The sequence below is a fragment of the Schistocerca serialis genome, chromosome 9 (genome assembly GCF_023864345.2).
Source record: "Schistocerca serialis cubense isolate TAMUIC-IGC-003099 chromosome 9, iqSchSeri2.2, whole genome shotgun sequence".
Lineage (NCBI taxonomy): Eukaryota > Metazoa > Arthropoda > Insecta > Orthoptera > Acrididae > Schistocerca > Schistocerca serialis.
Genome location: NC_064646.1, coordinates 415,745,569 through 415,772,610, shown reverse-complemented (window position 1 = coordinate 415,772,610; position 27,042 = coordinate 415,745,569). Strand labels below are relative to the sequence as shown.

Genomic DNA, 27,042 nt, shown 5'->3' with positions numbered 1-27,042 from the left:
AGAGAGGTCACTAAACCTGCCCAAAGATGTAAACAACCATGCATGAACAGTGCCTATTAGACGGAGACGGTCTGACAGCCGATCAGTTCCAGTCATTCCACCAGGAAGGAGGTACATGCCTCGTGTTGTCTGTAGTTCAACCATGCCTAGATGGAATGTACTGTGGTCCAATTGCGTCTGCATTGTTACTTTGTGCCAGGAAGGGCTCTCAACAAGGGAAGTATCCAGGTGTCTCAGAGTGAACCAAAGCGATGTTGTTCGGATATGGAGAAGATACAGAAAGACAGGAACTGTTGATGACATGCCTTGCTCAGGCCGCCCAACGGCTACCACTGCAGTGGATGACTGCTTCCTATGGATTATGGCTCGGAGTAACCCTAGCAGCAGCACCATCCTGTGTTGAATAATGCTTTTCGTGCAGCCACAGGACATCGTGTTAAGACTCAAACTGTGCGCAATAAGCTGCATGGTGCGCAACTTCACTCCTGATGTCCATGGGCGAGGTCCATCTTTGCAACCACGATTCCATGCAGTGCAGAACAGATGAGCCCAACAACATGCCGAATGGACCACTCAAGGTTGCCATCATGGTCTCTTCGCTGATGAGTGTCACACATGCATTCAACCAGACAATCGTCGGAGACGTGTTTGGAGGCAACCTGGTCAGGCTGAACGCCTTAGACACACTGTCCAGCGAGTGCAACAAGGTGGAAGTTCCCTGCTGTTTTGGGGTGGCATTATGCGGGCCCGACGTATGCTGTTGGTGGTCATGGAAGGCACCATAACGGCTGTACGATATGTGAATGCCATCTTCTGACTGATAGTGCAACCATATTGGCAGCATATTGGTGAGGCATTTGTCTTCATGGATGACAGTTCGTGCCCCTATCATGCACATCATGTGAATGACTTCCTTCAGGATAATGACATCTCTCGAATAGAGCGGCCAGCAGGTTCTGCAGACATGAACCCTGTTGAACATGCCTGGGATAGATTGAAAAGGGCTGTTTATGGACGACGTGACCCACCAACCACTCTGAGGGATCTACGCTGAATCATCGTTGAGGAATGGGGCAATCTGGACCGACAGTGCCTTGATTAACTTGTGAATAGTATGCCATGATGAAGACAGGCATGCAACAATGCAAGAGAAAGTGCGGCTACTGTGTATTAGAGGTAGTGGTGTGTACATCAATCTGGACCACCATCTCTGAAGGTCTCGCTGTATGGTGGTACAACATGGTTTTCATGAGCAATAATAGGGGCAGAAATGATGTTTATGTTGATCTCTATTCCAATTTTCTGTACACGTTCTGGAACTCTCAGAACCGAGGTGAGGAAAAACTTTTTTTTATGTTGGTATTACATTTTTTCCCTTTATTCCTTGAACCACGTGTTGTTACTAAAACTGTCCTCCTGTGACTGTCTTAACCTTTTCATTTGTGTCCCCTGTTCCAACCTATTGTGTTACTTCTGATTTAGTGTTTATTCACCTGTGACTTATTGCTTCCCATGATTTCATATACCACTGTCATATTCAGTTGGACATTTTTGTATTCCATTTTGCAGTCTATTATTAACATGCCATCTGTGTCAATTAGTGTGATTAACTTCCTTGTCTTGGGGTGATGGTTGATTTGTATTCTAAGTCATACCTGCTTAAGTCATAGTTTGCCATTAAAGTGAATGTTCGAAAACTGTAACAACTTTTTTGTGTCATTTTCAGCTCAGTAATAACTAGCATTCTACTTGTAGTTTCTAGCTTAAGTTCCTATCTCTTTTTTTCTTTTGTTGCTTTATTGTGTATGTGTAGGATAACTTACCAGACTGATATAAGAGAAGATCCTGAAAACTTCATGAGAAATAATTATTTCCTAAGAAATTGAAGAATTTTCCTCATTGTTCTCCTTTTCTGGGGGTTCATGGAGTGTATAATGAGATATTTATTTACTTGTTATCTGCTTCAGTGCCTCTGATTTCACATTCTGGGCCTCTTTTCCTCATTTCTGCGTGTATTTATGTTTTTCATCTCTTCTATAATATTCATTTGCTTTGACATCACCTGCTATTCTTCGCCGGCCGGTGTGGCCGTGCGGTTCTGGCGCTTCAGTCTGGAACCGCTGACCGCTACGGTCGCAGGTTCGAATCCTGCCTCGGGCATGGATGTGTGTGATGTCCTTAGGTTAGTTAGGTTTAAGTAGTTCTAAGTTCTAGGGGACTGATGACCGCAGATGTTAAGTCCCATAGTGCTCAGAGCAATTTGAATTTTGCTATTCTTCATTTACTTCTTTCTTCATGGATTTTCATATAACCATATGTTCTTGTTTTAGAATTTTGCAGGATCTTGTTCATGGTTTTTCACTTCATTTTTCATTGAAACAATTCTTTTCCTTTTGCATAATCTATTTTTCCAAAGGCACCTGTCTTTTTTGGAAATTTTATTTCAACATACATATTTATCAGATATTTTCAAGTGTTACTCGTACAGTTTAAAACAAAAAATCATTTTTTATTTGCTCTGACAGACAGTCATGAATGGCTGCTGAGTCCAGCAGTGGATATCCTGCCACACCTACTCCTTCCTCTGGCAGGACCCGAGGAGTTTCCAGATGATGAGATGGAAAAACTTCCACCAGATCTACAGTATCTGCCTGAATCTAAAGCACGGGAAGTTGATGCAGACATACGATGCATGCTGCTTGAGGCATTAACACAGGTTTGCACTATTTTTATTCAGGTATATACAGATTTCTGAGCAAGCACATTCAGCTTGTTTCCAGGCAGTGTGATTTTTCTAAAATGGTCCTGGTGAAACTTTGAAAGCTGTCATATTTTCATCATTACAATTTTTTAAAATTTCTAATCCAGTGTTTTTAGACCAGTTTTTTATTATTATTTTACTGTAAATTGTAGTAAAAGTCACAAATTTAACTTTTTCATGCATAATCCTTACAATGCAGAAGTGCTGTTACAAATGTGTCTGAAAAGGCTGTGCATAGAACTGTGGTTTGGTGTACTTAGTGCTCGATTCCTATTTGAGCTAGGAACATGGGATAAAAAGTTTTTGGTGTAGCCTGGATCAGCTGCCATTTGTATTGCTGTTTGAACACCTGTCTTACTTTTTTAAACGAGCACGCCACTGTCTGACTGTCTTGTTGTTTATTTAATTATGACCCAGGTTTCGGACTCCTATTTGAGCTAGGAACATGGGATAAAAAGTTTTTGGTGTAGCCTGGATCAGCTGCCATTTGTATTGCTGTTTGAACACCTGTCTTACTTTTTTAAACGAGCACGCCACTGTCTGACTGTCTTGTTGTTTATTTAATTATGACCCAGGTTTCGGACTCCTATTTGAGCTAGGAACATGGGATAAAAAGTTTTTGGTGTAGCCTGGATCAGCTGCCATTTGTATTGCTGTTTGAACACCTGTCTTACTTTTTTAAACGAGCACGCCACTGTCTGACTGTCTTGTTGTTTATTTAATTATGACCCAGGTTTCGGACTTTTATGCCATTTTCAAGTGACTGAGTTTATGTCATTAATGTTTTTTCAGGACATAAATTTGTTAATAATATAAACTCAATAATTTGAAAATGGCATAAGGCTGAGACCTGGGTCGAAATTAAAAAAACAATAATACAATCACATGGCGGTGTGTTCACTTAAAAATTATTATATGACTGACTCCTCAGCAACATCAAAAACTGTTTATCTGTCGCTAAGTTACAGTATATTAAGCAAGGTTTGAACAATGAACCAGAGCTGGTGCCCAGGCAAATTGTGCAAATCAATTAATTCCTTTTGCTAAAGATTTTAATTGGGCTGAAATTAAAGCTTGAGTAATAGCTCCATTTGTATGTGCACTGTTCAGATTTCATGTGAAAAAAACATGCATAAAGACATGTTTTTCTGGGAGGTTTTTGAAGTATGCTATTTCTATACCTTAAACTTGTAAAAAACAGTTCAAACTTTACATGAAGGTAGATAAATGGGTAAAGTCAAAATAAAGTACAGTGGTTTAAAGGTGAGCTAAATGTTGCACATAAAATTTGTTCTTACATGAACTGAATGCACGGAAATGGCTTAAAGTGAATCAAATAAATAAAAAATACATTCTTGCAATAAAATTGCTTTCAAAAATCTACCTCCATTCAGACTTTACATGCAAAAAACACTTTTCTTGTGAGTTTTTTTTATGCACACCACTTCTGTGTTGGAACTGGTTCAAAATTTGTAAGAAGTTAGAAAAATACATGTCGCTGATGGCTGTCCTGTGAAAGATTTGTATGTTACACAGCCTAGTGGTCTAAAATTCACTATGCTGTGTATTAAAATTTATTTTCTGACAAAGCAAGCTAAGTTAATCGATTTTCATATGGAATTGAAAAGTTCATGCAGACATTGTTTCACGGTTCTGCTTACTTAAGCAAATAACATTCACACTTAATTCATACTGATTGTTGCAACATTTCGCGGTAGAGTAACATTTGGGAACCGGTTTGAAAAATGCTGCTATCGTCGCACAAAAGAAGGTGAATATACCCTGAGCAGAGTTAGGATATAAAAGAAGGAAACTAGCTTTTTGAATTATCTGGCAGCTTCACAGACATTTAGATCAAAACATCTTGACATATTTATACTTTTCTTCATGTTAACCATATTTCCCCAGCTCAGTGAACACTCTTAGCTGCGAGGTGCTGGCATACCTGCGTCTTGCAATTTATAGGCTATAGTCCATGATACTGTGCCAAAATTCAGAATGTTCACTAGCCACAGTATAAGAAGCTGAAGAGCATACATGTAATAGCTAAAAAAAAGTTTTTCTGTTTTGATAAAATTTCTGGGGGTGGATTTGTTCAAGGTAGGAAGCTAAAACAGTTTTTTTGATTTCTAAGTGAGGGTGGTTGATTTTACACTGAGGAGACAAGTTCTCCTCCAAACCCAACTCCTGCTGCATGTGTGCTGAGGGATGTAGGAATAAACAGACACAAAATTTATGTGCTGCTAGAGACTGGCAGGCATCTGCAATAGGAAGTATCCGGAGTATCTGAGAGTGACAACACTGTACTTTATCTCCTGAGGTGGTCATGAATTTGAAGTTTGTAAATGCCACGTAGTGATAATTATTGTATGAATAGCTGGCTATGATGACAAAGAATAAACAAATGCATTGTGTTGCAATATATTCCATGGACATTAGAGATTCTATGTCTGAACTTTCAATTCTTTTGTCTTCTTCTGTTCTTGGACTCGAAGAGGAAAGAACAATTGTCTGAGGTTCATCTCACTGTAACAGTCTATGCAAGTTGTAAACTCAGTGTATGTGGAGACTGTCTCTTCACATATTGTGCTGTCAGTATCCTCATTGGCCTTCTAACTTTCTGTTCTATTTACAGACGGCAAGTGAACATTCTTTCTATATGGGCTATTGTTATGAAAAAAGCATTTTAAAATTCCCAGTATTTAATTGCCATTGCTGAACATCACAATTCACATAAATTCTCTCTCTGTTCTAATACTGAGTAACAATTCAATTTTTGAGTTGCCACATCTGTCGAATCTAGCTTTGATAGCACTTGGTGCTTGGAATGTGCTTGTGCTTCTTTTCTTTATCCAGACTACATTTCGTTCAAGTTAAAGCAGACTTCATAAACACGGTTGTAATGTGACTCACCTGTGATTTACATATAGCCTTCGATAGCTTGTCACTGAGTATCTATTGTCTGTAATCTAATTTTCTGCCAATTTTTGAAATTTTGTACACTACACAGCATCAGTTAATGTGATACAGCTTTAAATTTATTGTCAGTCATAATCACTCAATGATCAGCGTGGTTAAAATGTCCCATACTGAATATTAATCACAGGTAAGCACATCCACTGAATTAGTAACTATTTTGACAGTGGCAATATTTTATAGCGCTCATTCACAAGTGAGTGCTGACTTCACCGACACATTTAAGAAAGTAGATACACAATACTGACGAAGTGAATTACTCCTGCAGACTTGGAAAGCTTTTACGAAGACATTTGCACTGATGTATACTGTAGATGTTAACATACTGGTGACAAACTGTGGACTCTGACAAAGATAATTAAGCTTTGGTTATCGGAAGCTGACTGACTGCCTGAACAATGGACTCTCTCAATTACTTATAGACATGTGTAAGAATACTTATTAAACTTTGTTATTACATACTAGTTTATTAGTTTATAATAAGATCTATGTTGAAAGTAGCGATGATATTGCAGAAAAACAAGTAATAATTTGATTTTGCAATATGATGGATTACTCCAAAAATAATAAAGTTAGCTGGATTATTTAGTTAACATTATGTACACCTCAACTGGGATTTACCAGTCTTTATGCAATATTCATAGATTCATAATTTTCTCAGTTTTCTTAATTTTTAAATTAAAATGTATTCTTTTAAATAAATGTGTTATGAAGTTCAAAAAAATTATGGCGACAAAATTATTACATCATTTCTCAGAATTACACAATCTTAATCATCAAAATAGCTCAATTACCTAATGGGAGTTTGCAATGATAATAACAGAAACCTTTTCAGTAGTCAGAGTTTGGAAAACTTGAAATGCTTATTAAAAATATAACTGAAGGGCTTTTAACTGAGGCACATTATTTTACCAATTATGAGCTGTATGCTCACAGGAAATCTTAACTAGTCATGTGTTATTAAGGAATCTGGTATGTGTAATAATTATTCAAAGTACTACCAATATCTTTGCAGTTAAATATCATGATGGTACTTGAACTGTAACATTTTACGAATAAGTCATTGAATAAGAAATTAATCATTTTGCAAGAATATAGCATATGTATTATGTACATAATGAAAAAAATTTTGCGTTTAAGGAGTAAAATTGTAGCAAGTGGAGCCAAACCCCACCTTACTACATTTCTTGGTGACTAGGGTCCAGTTAAGTCCCATAAGATTTCACACACATTTTTTGACTAGGGTCCCTTCTGTAGCAAGGGTGAAGTATCTATTCACCCTCATTGGAGAGTTAGGTCCCCCAACTCCTGCTGGAAAAGAATCTTGTCCAGCTGACACATTCGTCTGGGCCTAGTGAGCATACTAAAACTGTCTTACAGACTTGCGTCAGTCGGTTGTTGATGGAGGTACAGGCTACAGGCTGCAGAACAGTTTGCTCACCTTACCTTCCGGATACCCCCAATAGGATACGATTCTCCTTCATGAAAATAAGGATAAAAAGGAGAAAGAAGGCAAGAAAAAACGAAAGATGTTAGTGAACCCAGCAACCCCAACTGCACTAGACCTGTCCCTCCTGCTTTAACCATCGGTAGTTGAAATTACGCATGTAGACATCCTATTTGACCGGTGAGCCATGCAGAGGTCTCCCTCCCACCACCACAGATAAACCTGTAGTTGTCAAAAGTGGAACTATAATCTTATTTTTACCACCTAGCAGAACACGAATAACTACTGCTATCATTTTGTCGAGCAATATGTATTGCTCTTCAGAAAACTCGATTCTGCAGAACATGTGCCCCCTACCTTTTGCTTAAAAAATAGAGTTGGCCCTAAAAGTAACTGGTGGTATCTGTACACTGGTGCTTGCTGACGTTTTTAATGATCAACTACCACTATGATTATTTGTGTATTGAAAACTAAGGCTGTTACTCTCTGTAGTATCTATCTCCCTCAAGATAGGGAACTGATGTCATGAAATAGCTAACCTGATTTTTTAGCAGCCTCTGCCTTTCCACTGGGGAGATTTCAAAGCCCGCAGCCCATTAAGTGACAGAACATCTGACTGAGGCAAGCTAAATGATGTAATTACAGATCTTGATTTATGTTTATTGGACAGCAGCACTCCATCTCATTTTAGAGTGGCTCATGGAACATATTCATTAATTGCTCTCTCGATCTGTTGCTTCAGCCTTCTCCCCTCTATCCAGTGGATGGTCATGAGCTCCACAAGAAAGTATCATTTTCCATTTGTCATGTCCATTACACCCTCAAGGAAGCTGACTAGGATGCTTTCAACACTGCCTTACCATCCATAGCCACTCTGCAAGGGAATTTCAGTGACATATTACAGCAGGAGAATAACAGTCCCCCTTATGGGATTCTAGCTTGTGGATCAGTGGACCCATTGGCATTATGGCTACTGGACCTGGTATTCAAGTGTGGGATTTGACTTGTGACAGGCACTTTTTGGATGAGGTCTGTGCTGGGATCACTTCTTTACAGATGAGATGCTATGTATTTATGAGGGTTATTCATAAATTAACCTCCAATTGGTTATTAAAAAAAGGAAAAGGTAGATAACTTTTTTTGTATGCAATCTATTTTTACATGATGACATTACTTCTCCATGTAGTTGATACCGAAATTCAAACACTTATTGTACCAAAACATTCCTTCATCAAGGAATGGTGCCACATGGCACCTCAGCCAGTTAATGACAGCATCCTAGAGCTCATCGTTGGTTATGAAATGCTGAGTAAACAGGAAAGCCTTCATCTTGTGGAAGAGATGAAACTCACTTGGTGCCAAGTTTTTACTGTTTGCAGTATAGTGTTGTGTATCGTCGTGAAGAAGACTGACTCCTTTGATAATCATTCCACGCCATTTGTTTTGGACTGACCTTTGGAATTCCATAAAAGCCTCACACTAAAACTGTGATCTCACACTATTATCATGCGTTACTCTTCTGAAATCTGAGATGAAAATTTCTTTGCCATCCCAGAAAACTGTAACCATCATTTTGCAATTTGGCAGTGTCTGCTCGAATTTTTGGGTTTGTTGGGAGAACGACTGTGCCTCCACTGTTCGGACTGTTCCTTAGTTTGAGTTCACATACTATTCCCATGTCATGCCCCAGTCACAATTCTGTCCACAAATTCCTCCCCTTCCTCATGGTAGTGTTGAAGGAATGTCAAGGCCAAACCCTTCTTTCAGTTTTGTGAACATCAGTTGTAGATTGTGGTACCCACTGTGGACAAAACTTATGGTAACCTAACCTCTGTGTGATGATGTGAAAGAGGGTTGTCCTTGAAATTTGAGGCACGTGTTCAGAAAATTCAGAAATTTTGAACTGATATCTCACATGGACATTTATGTCATGTTACACAAGTTCATCAGTCATATCTGAAATGTTTTTTTAAACCACTTTCATCGTGCAAATCTATGTGACCAGTCTTGATTTTTGTCATCAGTCACTCACAGTCCCATCTCCATACACACGACACAATCAGTGATGAACCTTGTCAGCATTGAACCTTTTCTGCTTGCAGGAAGTGAGAAACAGAACATACCTTGTGATTGGCGGGAGACACAATAAAACTGTCCATTTCAATCAATTATACCTCTCATGTTAATAAGCAAAACAGAGAGCTGACTGATTCAACATTAGCTTTAGTGTCTCCTTTCTCACACAAGAGGAATGAAGCCAAGAGCATTTGTTCACTTTTAATAGGCAGTCAAATGTTAATTAATGAATAGCCTCATACTGCTGAACTATGCAATACATGTCAGAACACCTGAATCATATCCTTTTTCTCCACAGGCGTATTCACCTCCCACAAAGGCAACCCAGGTCTGGTGTTCCAGTTGGAATTTGTGGAGAGTCTCTTCACCCTTGACTTCACCTTCATCCTTTGAACCCTCTTTTCAACTTATCTTCACAATTACAAGGACACTGTGCAGACCAGTCTTACCTCCTCCATGTCATGGAGACAAGAAGAAAAAAGAAGTAATATAGTCCAGATCTCTTCATTTTTTCCTAAACAAGCTTATTGATGTTTTTCTAAATGTCTCTGAAAAAATATTATTAGTGCAGCTGATGGCCACCCACATATGTCTTTGACAAATATAATGAAAGTTACTAATAACTTCTCATAACCATTCTTTATATTTCAGGTGAAACTGCTTAAGATTGGATTGGCTGTATAGCTGGCCTTGAACAAGACTTTTTTAATATCTTTAGGGTTTTGTACTTGTCTGGGACTGATGATATCACTGTTTAGTCCCTTTCAGTGCCACTTCTTAGTCAATCAACCTTTGTGTCTGTGGATTTAGTGCTACTGAAAACATTTTCTTTTCATGTGAATACAATATGATTTCTTTCCCTCTTTTATTCACCAGACATTATTATGTCAACAATACTGCCATATGGGAAAGCGCTGGTATGTTGATAGACACAATAAAATAAAAAACACACAAACACACACACACACACACAAATATTCAAGCTTTATCAACCCATGGTTGCTTCATCAGGAAAGAGGGAAAGACGAAAGGATGTGGGTATAAAGGGAGAGGGTAAGGAGTCACTCCAGTCCTGGGAGCGGAAAGACTTACCTTAGGGGGATAAAAGGACAGGTATACACCCTCAAGCGCGCACTCGCGCGCACTCGCGCGCGCACACACACACACACACACACACACACACACACACACACACACACACACACACACACACACACCTATATATATACAGACACAGGCAGACATATGTAAATGCTAAGAGGTTGGGGAGAGATGTCAGTTGAGGTGGAAGTACAGAGGCAAAGATGTTGAATGACAGGTGAGGTACGAGGGGCGGCAACTTGAAATTAGCAGAGGTTGAGGCCTGGTGGGTAACAGGAAGAGAGAATATATTGAAGGGCACGTTCCCATCTCCGGAGTTCTGATAGGTTGGTGTCAGTGGGAAGTATCCAGATAACTCGGATGGTGTAACACTGTGCCAAGATGTGCTGGCCGTGCACCAAGGCATTTTTAGCCACAGGGTGATCCTCATTACCAACAAACACTGTCTGCCTGTGTCCGTTCATGCGAATGGACAGTTTGTTGCTGGTCATTCCCACATAGAAGGCTTCACAGTGTAGGCATGTCAGTTAGTAAATCACGTGGGTGCTTTCACACGTGGCTCTGCTTTTGATCGTGTACACCTTCCAGGTTACAGGACTTGAGTAGGTGGCGGTGGGAGGGTGCATGGGACAGGTTTTACACTGGGGGCAGTTACAAGGGTAGGAGCCATATGTCTGCCTGTGTCTGTATATGTGCGGATGGATGTGTGTGTGTGCGAATGTATACCTGTCCTTTTTTCCCCCTAAGGTTAAGTCTTTCCGCTCCCGGGATTCGAGTGACTCCTTACCCTCTCCCTTAAAACCCACATCCTTTCGTCTTTCCCTATCCTTCCTGCTTTCCTGATGGGTTGCGAAAGCTTGAATATTTGTGTGTGTGTCTACATCTACATCTACATGATTACTCTGCAATTCACATTTAAGTGCTTGGCAGAGGGTTCATCGAACCACAATCATACTATCTCTGTACCATTCCACTCCCGAACAGCATGCAGGAAAAACGAACACCTAAACCTTTCTGTTCGAGCTCTGATTTCTCTTATTTTATTTTTATGATCATTCCTACCTATGTAGGTTGGGCTCAACAAAATATTTTCGCATTCGGAAGAGAAAGTTGGTGACTGAAATTTTGTAAATAGATCTCGCCGCAACGAAAAAGTCTTTGCTTTAATGACTTCCATCCCAACTCGCATATCATATCTGCCACACTCTCTCCCCTATTACGTGATAATACAAAACGAGCTGCCCTTTTTTGCACCCTTTCGATGTCCTCCATCAATCCCACCTGGTAAGAATCCCACACCACGCAGCAATATTCTAACAGAGGACGAACGAGTGTAGTGTAAGCTGTCTCTTTAGTGGACTTGTTGCATCTTCTAAGTGTCCTGCCAATGAAACACAACCTTTGGCTCGCCTTCCCCACAAAATTGTTCATAATTTTAACACCCAGGTACTTAGTTGAATTGACAGCCTTGAGAGTTGTACTATTTATCGAGTAATCGAATTCCAATGGATTTCTTTTGCAACTCATGTGGATCACCTCACACTTTTCGTTATTTAGCGTCAACTGCCACCTGCCACACCATACAGCAATCTTTTCTAAATTGCTTTGCAACTGATACTGGTCTTCGGATGGCGTTACTAGATGGTAAATTACAGCATCATCTGCGAACAACCTAAGAGAACTGCTCAGATTGTCACCCAGGTCATTTATATAGATCAAGAACAGCAGAGGTCCCAGGACGCTTCCCTGGGGAACACCTGATATCACTTCAATTTTACTCAATGATTTGCCATCTATTACTATGAACTGCGACCTTCCTGACAGGAAATCACGAATCCAGTCGCACAGCTGAGACGATACCCCATAGGCCCACAGCTTGATTAGAAGTCGCTTGTGAGGAACGGTGTCAAAAGCTTTCCGGGAATCTAGAAAAACGGAATCAACTTGAGGTCCCCTGTCGATAGCGACCATGACTTCGTGCGAATAAAGAGCTAGCTGCGTTGCACAAGAACGATGTTTTCTGAAACCATGCCGATTACGTATCAATAGATCGTTCCCTTCGAGGTGATTCATAATGTTTGAATACAATATATGCTCCAAAACCCTACTGCAAACCGACGTCAATGATATAGGTCTGTAGTTTGATGGATTGCTCCTACTACCCTTCTTAAACACTGGTGCGACCTAGGTACAGATCTATCGGTGAGTGAGCGGTTGTATATAATTGCTTAGTAGGGAGCTATTGTATCAGCGTAATCTGAAAGGAACCTAATCGGTGTACAATCTGGACCTGAAGATTTGCCCGTATCAAGCGATTTGAGTTGCTTCGCAACCCCTAAGGTATCTACTTCTAAGAAACTTATGCTAGCAGCTGTTCGTGTTTCAAATTCTGGAATATTACATTCATCTTCCCTGGTGAAGGAATTTCAGAAAACTGCGTTCAATAACTCCGCTTTAGCGGCATAGTCGTTGGTAACAGTACCATCGGCACTGCGCAGCGATGGTATTGACTGCGTCTTGCCGCTTGTGTACTTTACATACGACCAGAATTTCTTCAGATTTTCTACCAAATTTCTAGACAATGTTTTGTTGTGGAACCTATTAAAGGCATCTCGCATTGAAGTCCGTGCCAAATTTCGTGCGTCTGTAAATTTTAGCCAATCTTCGGGATTTCGCGTTCTTCTGAATTTCGCATGCTTTTTCCGTTGCCTCTGCAACAGCGTTTGGACCTGTTTTGTGTACTATGGGGAATCAGTTCCATCTCTTACCAATTTATGAGGTATGAATCTCTCAATTGCTGTTGCTACTATATCTTTGAATTTGAGCCACATCTCGTCTACATTTGCATAGTCAGTTCGGAAGGAATGGAGATTGTCTCTAGGAAGGCTTCTAGTGACACTTTATCCGCTTTTATAAATAAAATCATTTTGCGTTTGTTTCTGGTGGATTTGGAAGAAACGGTATTGAGCCTAGCTACAACGACCTTGTGATCACTAATCCCTGTATCAGTCATGATGCTCTCAATTAGCTTTGTATTGTTTGTGGCTAAGAGGTCAAGTGTGTTTTCGCAAACATTTACAATTCGCATGGGCTCGTGGACTAACCTCTCGAAATAATTTTCGGAGAAAGCATTTAGGACAATCTCGGAAGATGTTTCTGCCTACCACCGGTTTTGAACAAGTATTTTTGCCAACATATTGAGGTAAGGTTGAAGTCCCCACCAACTAAAACCATATGAGTGGGGTATTTATTTGTTACGAGACTCAAATTTGTGTGTTTTTTATTTTATTGTGTCTATCAACATATCAGAACTTTCCGTTTGGTAAGTTAAAGCATCTTTGTTTTTTTATATATATTTTTCCCACATGGAATGTTTCCCTCTATTATATTCATACTGCCATATGGTATTGATATTTTGTATCCAAGTGTTTAGAAGTTGTGATTCTGAGACTGCTGCAACTTATCATAAAAAATCATTCAATTTTCCGCAAGTACTGCCTGATTTTCTTCTTGTGGAGAAGGTATTATTAGATGGCTTCCTGCTGTTGCACTGTAGGAATGTCTTTTGCTAGACTGTGTGACAGACACATTGTATAATTCTAGACTTGCTGTGTGAGCTGGATGTGTTAATATGCTTTAGTTCCCCACACTATGATGGCATACTCCTGGAATGTTCAGAGCAGTGATTTGTACAAGGTGACACCGAGGTTTGAAGGTAATGTTGATGACTGGTTAAGTGTGGGGTATAGGTGTATGTGGTGACCCAGCATGTTCGCCCACAGTTCCTGGACACTCTGGTACCATGTTAACCGAGATTGTGAATGGACTGTAAGTTAGTCAGACTGCTGTGCCAGCCGATAATGGTAACTTTTAGGTCCAAGAGGTTATACAATCTTTTGGTGAGTAGCTGGGTGGTCATTCTCTGTCCAAGACCATGATGTCATAGGTATACACTGTGGCCACATACATTCTGTGACTGGAACATTAATGGTGAAAAGAGTGCAGGGTATTGGTCTCAGCACTGACCCCCATGACATATCATTATTCATGTGGCCAACAAAGTTCATCTCCAACAACTGTATATGAAAGAGTAAGTACGCAAACATTATTTGAGCACAAAATTATGTTTTTCATACATGTCTAACCACTTCGTATTTGAATTACCATGTTCATAACATCTGCACAAATGTTAGGAAACCAATTTACCACAGTATACAGATTCGTATTATAACAGCAACTAATAGAATGAGCTGGAGAGAGAAACCCACAAATCATAACATACCAGGTGGTAATGCCCTTATGTTTCAGTGGCCAGTTCTACACTATTTATTAGTGTTTCTAAAGTGACACTGTATGTCAATATGCGCCATTTGATTTTTGTGTTGATTACAGAAATTATAAATTTGTCTTGATGGTAATGAGTGATGTAGTGCAGTGGTAAGATGCTAAACTCTCATTCAGGATGATGGTGATTTAAATCTTGGTCCAGCTCTCCAGATTTGGATTCTTGTGGTTTCCTAAATGACTTAAGGCAAGTGCTGACACGATAATGACCTGATCACTGACAGGACATTAAACTCATCTTCTTGCTTCCTTTTCCTTTTGAAGGGCAAACATGACACTCATATATACACAGCAAAATGGTTTCTTGCATATTGACAATATTATCAATGGTTCATATTCAGCATTTTGCTTATGAAATGTATCACTTGCGTAATGTGATTCTCTGAATTTATGGATTTTTAAAAAATTTCTTCACAGCTTTGTGCAACAAGAGCTGCACGTGAAATTATGCGTAACAGTGGTGTCTACCTGATACTCAGAGAATATCACAAGTGGGAAACTGACCGAAAAGCACTTCTAGTATGTGAAGACATTGTTAACATCCTCATCAGGTAAGTCTTATTAGTAGTTAGTATAGTCTTATATTGTAAAATATGTAATGAATGGCATGTTGAACAGTTCTTAGATGTGTGCTGTTTAACACTTTTCTGACGTAATAACTGCTTCATTGGTTCATGGGCATTGTGTCAGATGATGATGTGGAAGCTGCACAATATTTCAACAAGACAGCTGCTTGTCTTCTTCAGGTGCTTACTGATGTGTTGCTGCAATGGCTCACCAATGTATAAGCTGACTCGCTAGAGAAGCGCAGGAGCCAAGATTTGGTGCCATAACGTCATCGTAGACGAGTCATAGAGCCTGGTGACATCCAGTGCCCCCTGTCAGCCAAATGGGCCATGGCTTCTCATTCGCTATGCGGCAAAAGCGCGGCCACAAATAGCAGCGCAGTGCACTTGCAGCTTCCACAACATTATCCGACGCGATACCAGTGAAGCAGTTACTAAGTTGGGAAAGCCTTAAACAGCACATGTGGTACCTCTAAGGGGAGAAGGTGGTCAACAGGGTACGTGAGTTCGATAAACTCCACAAGAAGAGAAACAACTGTTGTGCTCCCTCATGTTTTTACTGGAATGTCAGGATCAGCAAACTATACCGATATTCACCAAGTTCACTCATTACATAGACTCTGCAGCCGCCAAGAGGATTAAAAAATGATCCAGCATGGCATTGGTGAGAGAAAGAATCCTTTTACCAGATGAGAATTAGACAGAGTTTCCAGGAGCTTGCTTTCACTACATCTGAATATCTTGTTGCATCTGTCAATGGATTCTTGGGAGTGGGTGAACAGTGCTGTGTGGTCGCTTTTGGATTGGATGCGGCAGCAGGACATGGTGTGTCAAACTCTGAAGTTCCATCACCTTACACGCCAGTCATTGCAAGAACGTAAACCATGTAGATGTAGGAAGAATGATGGTTCTCTAGGGCATTCAGTTTACCGGAAACCCACTCATACTGATTTGTACCTGCAAGCATCGAGTTGCCATCACCCATCGCAAACCATGAGTTTGCTTAAAACGCTTGTTCATAGAGCTCATACTGTCTCAGATCTAGATAGCTTATCTCAAGAACTCGCCCATCTAAAGACAGTAATCAGCGAAAATGGGTATTCCATCCGGCAGATTAACAGGGCACTAACAGTTAAAACTAAAAAGTAGGAAGTGAATAAGGAGGAGAACATGCCGGAACAATCTTTAGCTTTTCTTCCTTTCGTTGGCAACACTTCGTTTAAAATAGCAAGAATCCTCCGGAAATTTCAGGTAAAAGTGGTTTTCCGCCCACCATCGAAGATTGCGGACCTTGTGGGATCAGTTAAGGACAATCTGTTACTACGAAAGGCCGGAATTTACAAGATACCGTGCCAATGTGGTATGGCTTACATAGGTCAAACCACACGCACTGTGAAAGAACGCTGCACTGAACATCAACGTTACACCCGCCTTTTGCAGCCAAGCAAGTCCGCTATTGCTGAACATTGTATTTCTACTGGACATTCAATGGAGTATGAGAAAACAATGATTTTGTCTACAGCAACGTCTTTCTGGGACTCCATTATTAAAGAATCCGTAGAAATACGACTGGCGGAAAATCTGTTAAACCGTGACAGCGGCTACCAGCTGGACAGTGCATGGAATCCCATCATCTCCACGATTTGCTCAAATCGAAGACGACAGAGTGCGTCGATGGCCGTGGCAAACAGCAACACAGAGGGCGACTGAGTTCCGCTATTCCACCAGCGAGGGCGCTGCCGGCGGGCAGTGTTGGTTCAACTATCAAGTTTTCGACGCATGCGCAGAATAGTTACAGTACGCTATATATTGCGGAGCGGAGAACTTTATCGCCAGTCTGCGACGGCTCTCCTGAAGATGACTGGCAGGTGCCCAGTTGAAATATCGTGTGAAGTATTGAACGACGACCGGCTGCAAGCCCGAAATTTGTTTGAATAGATGTACTGTGTTTAATTTCACAGATAGAAAACTGAGTGATGCTGCAGTATTGGTTATAGAAAACTGAGTGATGCTGCAATATTGGTGTCACCCACTCCAAAGACCTTGCCTATCAAGGATTTCATCGGTGTTGTTGATCAAGATGTCTTGAAACTTCCGAGTGAGACTACTGAAGAGGTAATGGGAGAAGCTTGCAGAGCCATAACCAAGGCATCTACACCGAAGCAGAACATCAACACTGAAGAAAGGAACGCTTTCCGGTCTTTAAGAGAAGACACACAACTAGTGATTTTATCTGCTGACAAGACAAACTCTGCTGTTCTTTTGTCTGCAACACCTTATTTTGGCAAGATGACAGATTTACTGCAGGACTTAGTGTATTGCTGTCTCCAGAAGGATCCAACTGATGCAGTACAACGGAAGACATTCACACTCCTCAAATCCGGCTCGTTTCCTAAACATCTTAAAAAGAGCTCAAGAGTACAAGTGTCAGTTCCATCATGACTTTATGGGCTGCATAAGATCTGTAAGGATGTGTTCCGCTTCCCCCATCGAGAGGAATATAGGAGCCCCTACATATTACCTGGCAAAACATCTGGGCTTATCTTCTAAGCCCTCTGGTAGGAAAATATGAACATCACATTCAAAACTCAGAAGATTTTATACAATGACTGAAGACTTTGTGTCTTGAATCAGTTGATGTATTAGTGAGTTTTGATGTGACCTCTTTGTTCACTTAAGTACCTGTGGTGGATTCATTACAGCTTATAGGAACTAAGTTGGAGGAACACATCTTACATCTGTTCAAGCATGTGCTTACCTTGACTTACTTTTTATTTAATGAACAATATTTTGAGCAGACTGACGGAGTTACTATGGGTAGCCTTTTTCTCCCATAGTTGCTAACTTTTTTATGGAAGACTTCAAGGTAAAAGCACTTCAGTCAGCGGTGTTGAAACCTAAATGTTTCTGGAAATATGTGGACAACACTTTTGTAGTTTGGACACAGAGCAGCAATGCTCCTTGCATTTCTGGAACACCTTAACTTCCTCCATCCCAGCACTTGCTTCACCATGGAAGTGGAGAAAAGAAGACCTCCCATTTCTTGATGTCATGATCTGCAGACAAGAAGATGGTTGCTTGGATCACAGTGTGTTTCGCAAACCAATTCACAATGACCTATATCTACGAGCTACAAGCTGCCATCATCCATTTCAGTGCAGTGACATGTTGAGGACTCTCATTCGTAGGGCTAGAATCATCTCAGATGCAGGGAGCTTATCAGCGTAGCTTAGCCGTCTTCACTCTTTGTTTGTACAAAATGGGTACTCTGGTAAACAGATCCGTAATGCATTTAAACCTGCACTAAAGCTCAGAAAAAGCCAGAAGAAACAGAGAACTCGATGAGGACACTTTCTTTTACCATATGTTGGTGGCATGTCCTTTAAGATGAACAGGCTGTTCAAAAAACATAGAATAAAATATGTCTTCTGCCCTCCAGCACAAGTGCAAACTATGCTCGGTTCAGTTAAAGATGACCTAGGCTAAGGAGACCGGGATATATAAAATCCCGTGCCAGTGTGGGGAGATCATACATTGGTCAGATGTGTCACACTATTAAGGATAGATGTGCCGAACATATATGTCACACCAGACTGGGTCAGCCAGAAAGGTCTGCTGTGGCAGAACACTGTCTTGACAGTGGACACAACATGAACTACAAAGAGACAGAAATCCTTTCATGCTTCCATGTTCTGGAACTCCATCATTAAAGAAGCAGTCGAAATTCATATAAGACCCAGGATTTCAATTCAGCAAGGCATGGGAACCAGCACTGGCAGTACTAAGGCATTGTCGGCCACAGATGAATGGATTTGAGTCAACACACATGAAGAATCAAAGTCCACAAACTTAAACTGGGCATGCCAACATTCTGCCCGTGTGCATGCTGGGCCGCTATTTGCTGCTGTGCTTTTTCTATGCCATGAATGAGAAGCCAGTGGCTCATTTGGCAGTGAGCATTGGATGTTGAGGTACTCTGTGATTCATCTATGATGATGTTATACCCTGAACCCTTGACGCCTGTGCTTTTCTAGCGAGTCAGCATGTATATTGGCGGGCCATTGCAGCAAAACGTCAATAAGAACCTGAAGATGACGAGCAGCTGTCTCGTCAAAATATTGTGCAGCTTCCACATTATCCAACATGAAACAATGAAGCAGTTCTTAGACTTGTATAATTTATGTGTTGGCTCTTAGGTAATCACTAAGAAAACCCCTTTTGAATCCCAGAATGCAGTGGTCATAACCAGTCTGGTAGATGAAACTTTAGTTGCCTTTTATGGTGTAGAGTCTATAGTTTACACCCATTGCTTTGATTGCTTCTTCATTGCTGTGTTGCAGTGGTGCTCTTCAGCCTGTACATCAGTGACATGCCAGACATTGTTACCAAAAAGTTTTGCTCCGCTGATGACTTTGCCATAACCATACAAATCAGCACACTTCAGGGAGGAGAAAATACATTGACTATAGACTTATAAACTCGCAACACATATTACAAAGCATGGAGACTCAGACCAAATGCAGCCAGAATAGAAGTTTGCACATTCCACCTAAGCAACATAATTGTAAACAGACAGCACAATGTGACTTTTGTCAATAGAGGATTAGACACGATTTACAGCCTAAATACCTTGGTGCCACACTAGATTGGTCTTTAATGTGCAAAAGACACCTGTAAAACACTAGCCAAAAGTTGAAGACCCGGAATAACATAACAAAGAAACTGGCTGGCACAGCCTGGGGTCTTCTCCCATTCCTCCACCAGACAGTATATGATGACATGTATGAAAGTCACCATTTTCCGATCTTCCTGTCCCTCCCTCAGCATCACACCTCTGGGTACCTGCCCAGATGGGCTCTTAGGAGTGGACTGGGATGCTTTCACCTCTGCTGTCATTCTTGGCTTACTGCCACAAGGAGATATCAATGAGGTGGTCCAGAATACAACTATGGCCATTTCTTTGGCAGCTGATTTCGCGACTCTTTTTCCCCTGGACTGCCTCGATGGAAGACAGTACCGTGGTGGTCACCAGAAATCAAAGAAGCCATTAGAGTTCGTAAGTGAGCTCCCCGATGCAATAAGACACACCCATTGATGGAACACTTCATTACCGTTAATCAGCTGTATGCCTAGGTATGTCATGTAATAAAATAACAGACGCAAGAATGCTGGGAACAATATGTTTCAACCATTGAACCATGTACCTCTCATTTGCAGATTTGGACAAAGATCAGATGTCTCTATGGATATCAAACATCTGCAGGTGAACCTGGTATTACTTTAAGTGGCTGTCTGTACTGACCAAAACACCATTGCCAAACATTCTGTTCTGCATTATGCTCGAGCCTCTGTGTTTTAGAATTATCAACCTGCCTTTTGTGTCCTAAAATGGTCGGTGGAGCAAGAGAAATTATTGTTCCTACACACAACTTGAAGACATATAATGCTTCATTCAGCAAATGGGAATTTGTCAGTGTCCTGGCCCACTGCCCTGATAGAGCCCCAGGGCCAGACTGCATCCAAAACCAAATGCTCAAGCATCTGTCGGTGGACTGACAGCGTCATAGCCTTGCCATCTTTAAATGCATCTGTAGCAAGGGTGAGTTCATATCACAATGGCTAGAAAGCATCATCATCCCAGTACTGGAACTGGGTAATCATCTTCTAGAGAAACAATCATCACCCAATTAGTCTCACCAATGATTTCTGTAAGCTGCTCGAACGCCTAGTTAGCCATCAGTTGTGTTGGCTCCTTGAGTCTCAGGGTCTTCTGGCTCTGTCCAGGGTGGTTTTCATCAAGGCTGTTCCGCTACTGGTAGTCTGTTTTTCCTTTAGTCTACCATCCAAATAGCTTTCGCTTGACATTGACATCTTATAGCTCCCTTCTTCAACCTGGAAAAGACTTATGACACCACGTGGCGACACCACATCCTTGCTACCTTACACGAGTGAGGTCCCTGGGGTCTGCTCCTGATTTTCATCCAGAACTTCTTGTCTCATTTTCCAGGTTCAAGTTGGTGCCTCCCACAGTTCTTCCCATATCCAAGATAATGAGGTCCCACACGACTCTGTACTGTGTGTCCCTCCCTTTCTAGTAACCATCAATGGTCTAGCAGGAGCCCTGGGGTCCTCAGTATCACCCTCCTTACATGCTGATGACTTTTGCCTCTACTATTGCTCCTCTAGTGTGGGTGTCACTTGAATCTCAACTGGAAGGCGCCATACAAAAGGTGCAGGCATGGGCCTGATCCATGGCTTTCGATTTTCAGCTGCCAAGACTTGCATCATACACTTCTGTCGACGTTGTACTGTTTATCAAAACTAGACATGACTGTCTTAATGGGATTTCCGCGATCGTTTGTTAAATAAAAATATGGCTTTTCAGTCTTTGATCGCTATTTTTTATTTTCAATGACCGATTTTAGGCTAGCTGTCCATCTTCAGATCATATATTGCAGTTACAGAGTACTGACAAGTACTGACAAGTTACTCTGTAACTGCAATATATGATCTGAAGATGGGCAGCTAGCCTGAAAATAGTGATCAAAGACTGAAATACCATATTTTAATTGTTGTACTGTTTATCCACAGCCTTGATAACCAACTACTCCATTTGGTGGCGACTTATTACTTTTTAGGACTGGTCTTCAATGCTCGGTTCATGTGGATTCCCCATCTCCGCCAGCTTTAGCGAAAGTGCTGGCTGCACCTTAATATACTTATGTGAGTAACACCAGCTGAGGTGCAGATCGCACTACCCTTCTGCAGCGTTACCAAGCCCCAATGACATCCTGTCGTGATTATGGGAGTCTGGCATATGGTTTGGCATCGCCCTCAGCACTGCTGATACCAGATGCAATACACTGCTGTGGGGTTCAACTTGTGTCAGGAGCCTTTTGAGCTAGGCCTGTGACACCTTACTCGTGGTGGCTGGGTCAGGCACCAACAATAAATTGTCAGTTATGCTACACATGTTCGTTGCTCCCCTAAGCACCCAAACTACTGTCTCCTCTTTCCAAACACAGAAATTCATCTCTCGCAACAACAGCCCACATCGGGAATTACAATTTCAATCAGTTTCCAATCCCTCTGAACTCCAGTTGTTTCTTATACCTCCTTTCCTCTGGGCCCACCTCTATGGTGGATTTGTTGGCCATAGTTTCATCTTGACCTGTCACAAGATCCGAAAGACTCACTTCATCCTGAGGCCCTCAGCCACCAATTTTTCTCCATCGTTCACTCGTCACAGGGTTCGGAAGTAATCTCTACTGATGGCTCGATAGTTGCCGGTCCTGTAGGCATTGCTCACATTCATGTGGGACATGTTGAACTGCTCTCCTTGCTGGATGGCTGTAGACAGTAGTATTTTCACTGCAGAGTTCATAGCCAACTCTCATGCTCTTGAGCATATCCACTCCTGCACCAGTGAGTCCTTTCTGCAGCAACTCCTTGAGTAATCTGCAAGCTCTCGACCAGTGTTACCCTTGCCACCCCTTGGTCATGGCTATCAAGCTTCTCTTTATGCCCTTGAATAATGTGGACGCCTTCACCTGGATCCCAGGCCACTTGGGATCCCTGGAAACAAACTTTCTGATAGGCTGGTCAAACTGGCTACTGGTAAACTGACTCTCTAGATAGGTATTCTGGAAATGGTATTATGCTGTCAAGTTTTAGGGACTTCATCAAACAAACTACAAAAGTGCCTGCTTCCTCAGGTAGAAGGGTTGAAGGGGAAGGAACAGGGGTGATGGAAATTGGCTGGAGAGGTTTAGGAAAAGGGATAGATTTCGGAAAAGTCACCTAGAACTGCGGGTCAGGGGAGACTTACTGGACGGGATGAGAAGGAAAGACTGATTGTTGGGGACCACATCGGACGAGATTTGAAAACCGGAGAGCTTAAAGGTAGAAGACAGGGTAATATGCAAGACAGAGATTACTGCTAAAACATTGTGCACAAGTTAATAAGAATGAAAAGCTAAGTGCATTGTACGTAACAGAGCTGGAAGGGGTCGACAGAAAATAGACAGGTAAGAAAATGAAAGGTGCAGAAAACTAAAACAGAGTGAAGAAAGGAGCATTACTGTGAAGAGATGCTGAAACAGAAGAAATTAACATAAATGAAGGCCATGTGGGTGGTAAGAACCAAGGACATGGTGTAGTGCTAGTTCCCACCTGTGGAGTTCTGACAAACTGGTGTCTCAGGGAAGAATCCAGATGTCACCGTGTGGTGAAATAGGCACTGAGGTCATGATTGTCATGTTGTAGAGCATGCTGTGCAAATGGATGTTGTGTGTTGCTAGTATACACCCTCTGCCTCTGCCCATTCATTGTGGAGATTGGGATGGCAATGAAAAGTGTGGGCAAAATCTCAGACGGAATGGGTTTCTTGTCGTGGTATGATTTTAGGGAGACATGGCCTTGTCAAAGCAGCTGATTGATACATTCTAGACCAGCATAATACTGAGTGACCAGTGGTGTGCTCAGAGGTTGTTTCTTAGAGGGATCAGCAGTTCCAGGATTGGATGTAATGGCCTGGAAAATCTGCTTTTTATCTAGACTGGTGGGGTAATTAAGTCCAATGAAGGCTAAGGTGAGAATGGTGGTGTATTGCTGTAAAGAGTCTGTATCCGAACAAATACATTTGCCTCAAATGCCAAGGCTGTATGGGAGGGAATGTTTGACATGGAAGGGATTGCAACTGCCAAAATGCTAGTACTGTTGTTTGTTAGTATGTTTAGCAGGAGAGAAGTGTGTTGCTGGCCTTCGGTGAGGATGAGATCATTAAGGAAAGTGGCACGGGATTTGAAATAGGACCATATGAAATTTAATTGGGAGAAGGTATTTAGAGATTCTGGGAATTTTAACAGGTCAATCTCACAGTGAGTCCATATGGCAAAGATGTCATCAATGTATCTAAACCAAACAAGGGGCTGAAGACTGATCAATCCCAGGAAAGCCCCCCATGAAAAGGTATAGGAAGGAGCCATTCTGGTTCCCATGGCTGTACCTCTGATCTGTTCACATGTCTGCACCCCCCCCCCCCCCCTCCTGCCCCCCTTCCCCAAAGGTGAAGCAGTTGTTAGTAATAGGAAAGATGTCATAGGTTTGGAATCAGGTGGGTGCTGACTGAGGCAATGTTCAGCAGCGGACTGACCATGTACATGGGGGTGTTGGTACAGAGGGATGTGGCATCAGTGGTGACAAGCAAGATGTGTGGTGGGAGTGGGATGGGCACGGATTTGAGATGATCTAGGAAATGGTCGACATTTTTGTTATAAGAGGGAAGTCTTTACACTATGGGTTGAAGGTGCTGGTCAACTAAGGCAGATATATGTTCGGTGGGTGCTTTGAAGCCAGCAACTATAGGCTGCCCAGGATGATTTTATTTGTGGATCTTAGGAAGAAGGTAAAAGGTGGGGGCGCATGGTTTGGGTGGGGTGAGAAGTTCTATGAATTGAAGTGTCAGTCCTTGTGAGGGGCCCCAAAGTTTTTAAAGTGGGACTGCAGGTTAGTTTGAATCACAGGGATGGAATCTTGATGCCAGATCCTGTATGCAGAGATGTCAGACAGCTGGTGTAGACCTTCGCGAACATACTCCTTTCAGTCAAGTACCACAGTGGTAGATCTTTTGTCTGGTGGGAGAATAATGATCTAATCATCAGCTTTTAGGGAATGTAGAGGCTGAAATTCTGCAGAGGACGGATTGGGGTCATGTAGTGACCTTAGGAAGGGTTGTGAAGCAATGCTGGATGTGAGGAATTCATGGAAGGCTTGTGAGGGATGATTTTGAGATAGTGATTGTGGATCAAGTTGGGATCATGGCCAGAACTGTTCAAGGTGGAATTCAATGTTGGGTTTGCTGTTGGAAAGGTTTTGGGATTGGGTTGCAGAGTGATATTTCCAGTTGACATTATGTGTGAAGGAAAGTACAGCTCTCAGCAAACCAGCATGATCAAAATGCAGGTTTAGAGCTGAAAGTGAGATACTTGGATAATACGGATAATTAAGTAGGGGAGATTGTTATAGGCAAAAAGTTGAGGGGAACTGTACTGTTGACTAGTTTTTGTTATTATGAGTTATCATTGGTCTGGGAGGCAGTGGTGAAGGCTGCAGGACGTTAAGGAGGTTGGCCAAGCCCAGTTTGTGGGAGAGGAATGGTGGTTGATGGTGTGGCTATTTAGGGAGCTGCTGAGGGACAGGAAGGGAAACAGCACTGTTCAGGTAGTTTAGGAGAAGGTGGGATAGCTTTTTGAGGTGAAGTCTGGCATGTTGTTGCGGTTTGAAAGTTGGCTTGGTGGATGATGCAATCCAAAGAAATATGAGGGGCGGAGAACTGCAGGATTTTGTAGGAGGAGAGGAGTCTGATGGAGTGGAAATTGGCCGGTAAGGCATATAGGTCACAGATTAGCCCTTTTAGGGGGAAGAGATTGCTGTATTTGAAACTGCAAAAGAGCCTGATGCAGAATAGGATTACATCCATTTTCGAAAGGAACGGATGTAATATGTTATGTGATTCATCATGGCAAGAGAGGATGGTTTGGAGTCTTAGAAATTGTGGTAGTGGCAAAAAAGATATGTTGTTGTTGTGGTCTTCAGTCCTGAGACTGGTTTGATGCAGCTCTCCATGCTACTCTATCCTGTGCAAGCTTTTTCATCTCCCAGTACCTACTGCAACCTACATCCTTCTGAATCTGCTTAGTGTATTCATCTCTTGGTCTCCCTCTACGATTTTTACCCTCCACACTGCCCTCCAATACTAAATTGGTGATCCCTTGATGCCTCAGAACATGTCCTACCAACCGATCCCTTCTTCTGGTCAAGTTGTGCCACAAACTTCTCTTCTCCCCAATCCTATTCAATACTTCCTCATTAGTTATGTGATCTACCCATCTAATCTTCAGCATTCTTCTGTAGCACCACATTTCAAAAGCTTCTATTCTCTTCTTGTCCAAACTATTTATCGTCCATGTTTCACTTCCATACATGGCTACACTCCACACGAATACTTTCAGAAATGACTTCCTGACACTTAAATCAATACTGGATGTTAACAAATTTCTCTTCTTCAGAAACGCTTTCCTTGCCATTGCCAGCCTACATTTTATATCCTCTCTACTTCGACCATCATCAGTTATTTTGCTCCCCAAATAGCAAAACTCCTTTACTACTTTAAGTGCCTCATTTCCTAATCTAATTCCCTCAGCATCACCCGACTTAATTAGACTACATTCCATTATCCTTGTTTTGCTTTTGTTGATGTTCATCTTATATCCTCCTTTCAAGACACTGTCCATTCCATTCAACTGCTCTTCCAAGTCCTTTGCTGTCTCTGACAGAATTACAATGTCATCGGCGAACCTCAAAGTTTTTATTTCTTCTCCCTGAATTTTAATACCTACTCCGAATTTTTCTTTTGTTTCCTTTACTGCTTGCTCAATATACAGATTGAACAACATCGGGGAGAGGCTACAACCCTGTCTTACTCCCTTCCCAACCACTGCCTCCCTTTCATGTCCCTCGACTCTTATAACTGCCATCTGGTTTCTGTACAAATTGTAAATAGCCTTTCGCTCCCTGTATTTTACCCCTGCCACCTTTAGAATTTGAAAGAGAGTATTCCAGTCAACATTGTCAAAAGCTTTCTCTAAGTCTACAAATGCTAGAAATGTAGGTTTGCCTTTCCTTAATCTTTCTTCTAAGATAAGTCGTAAGGTCAGTATTGCCTCACGTGTTCCAGTGTTTCTACGGAATCCAAACTGATCTTCCCCGAG

The 27,042-nt window shown here is 41.6% G+C and overlaps 1 protein-coding gene across 1 annotated transcript in view; it reads left to right on the top strand.

The window, feature by feature from the left end:
- Nucleotides 1-27,042, top strand: part of LOC126418626 (protein HGH1 homolog) — an 81,455-nt gene that overhangs the window by 30,673 nt on the left and 23,740 nt on the right. The window contains exons 5-6 of the mRNA XM_050085471.1: nucleotides 2,526-2,716; nucleotides 15,123-15,256. Of these exons, the coding sequence (XP_049941428.1) occupies nucleotides 2,526-2,716; nucleotides 15,123-15,256 (325 nt within the window). The remainder of the gene's footprint in view (nucleotides 1-2,525; nucleotides 2,717-15,122; nucleotides 15,257-27,042) is intronic.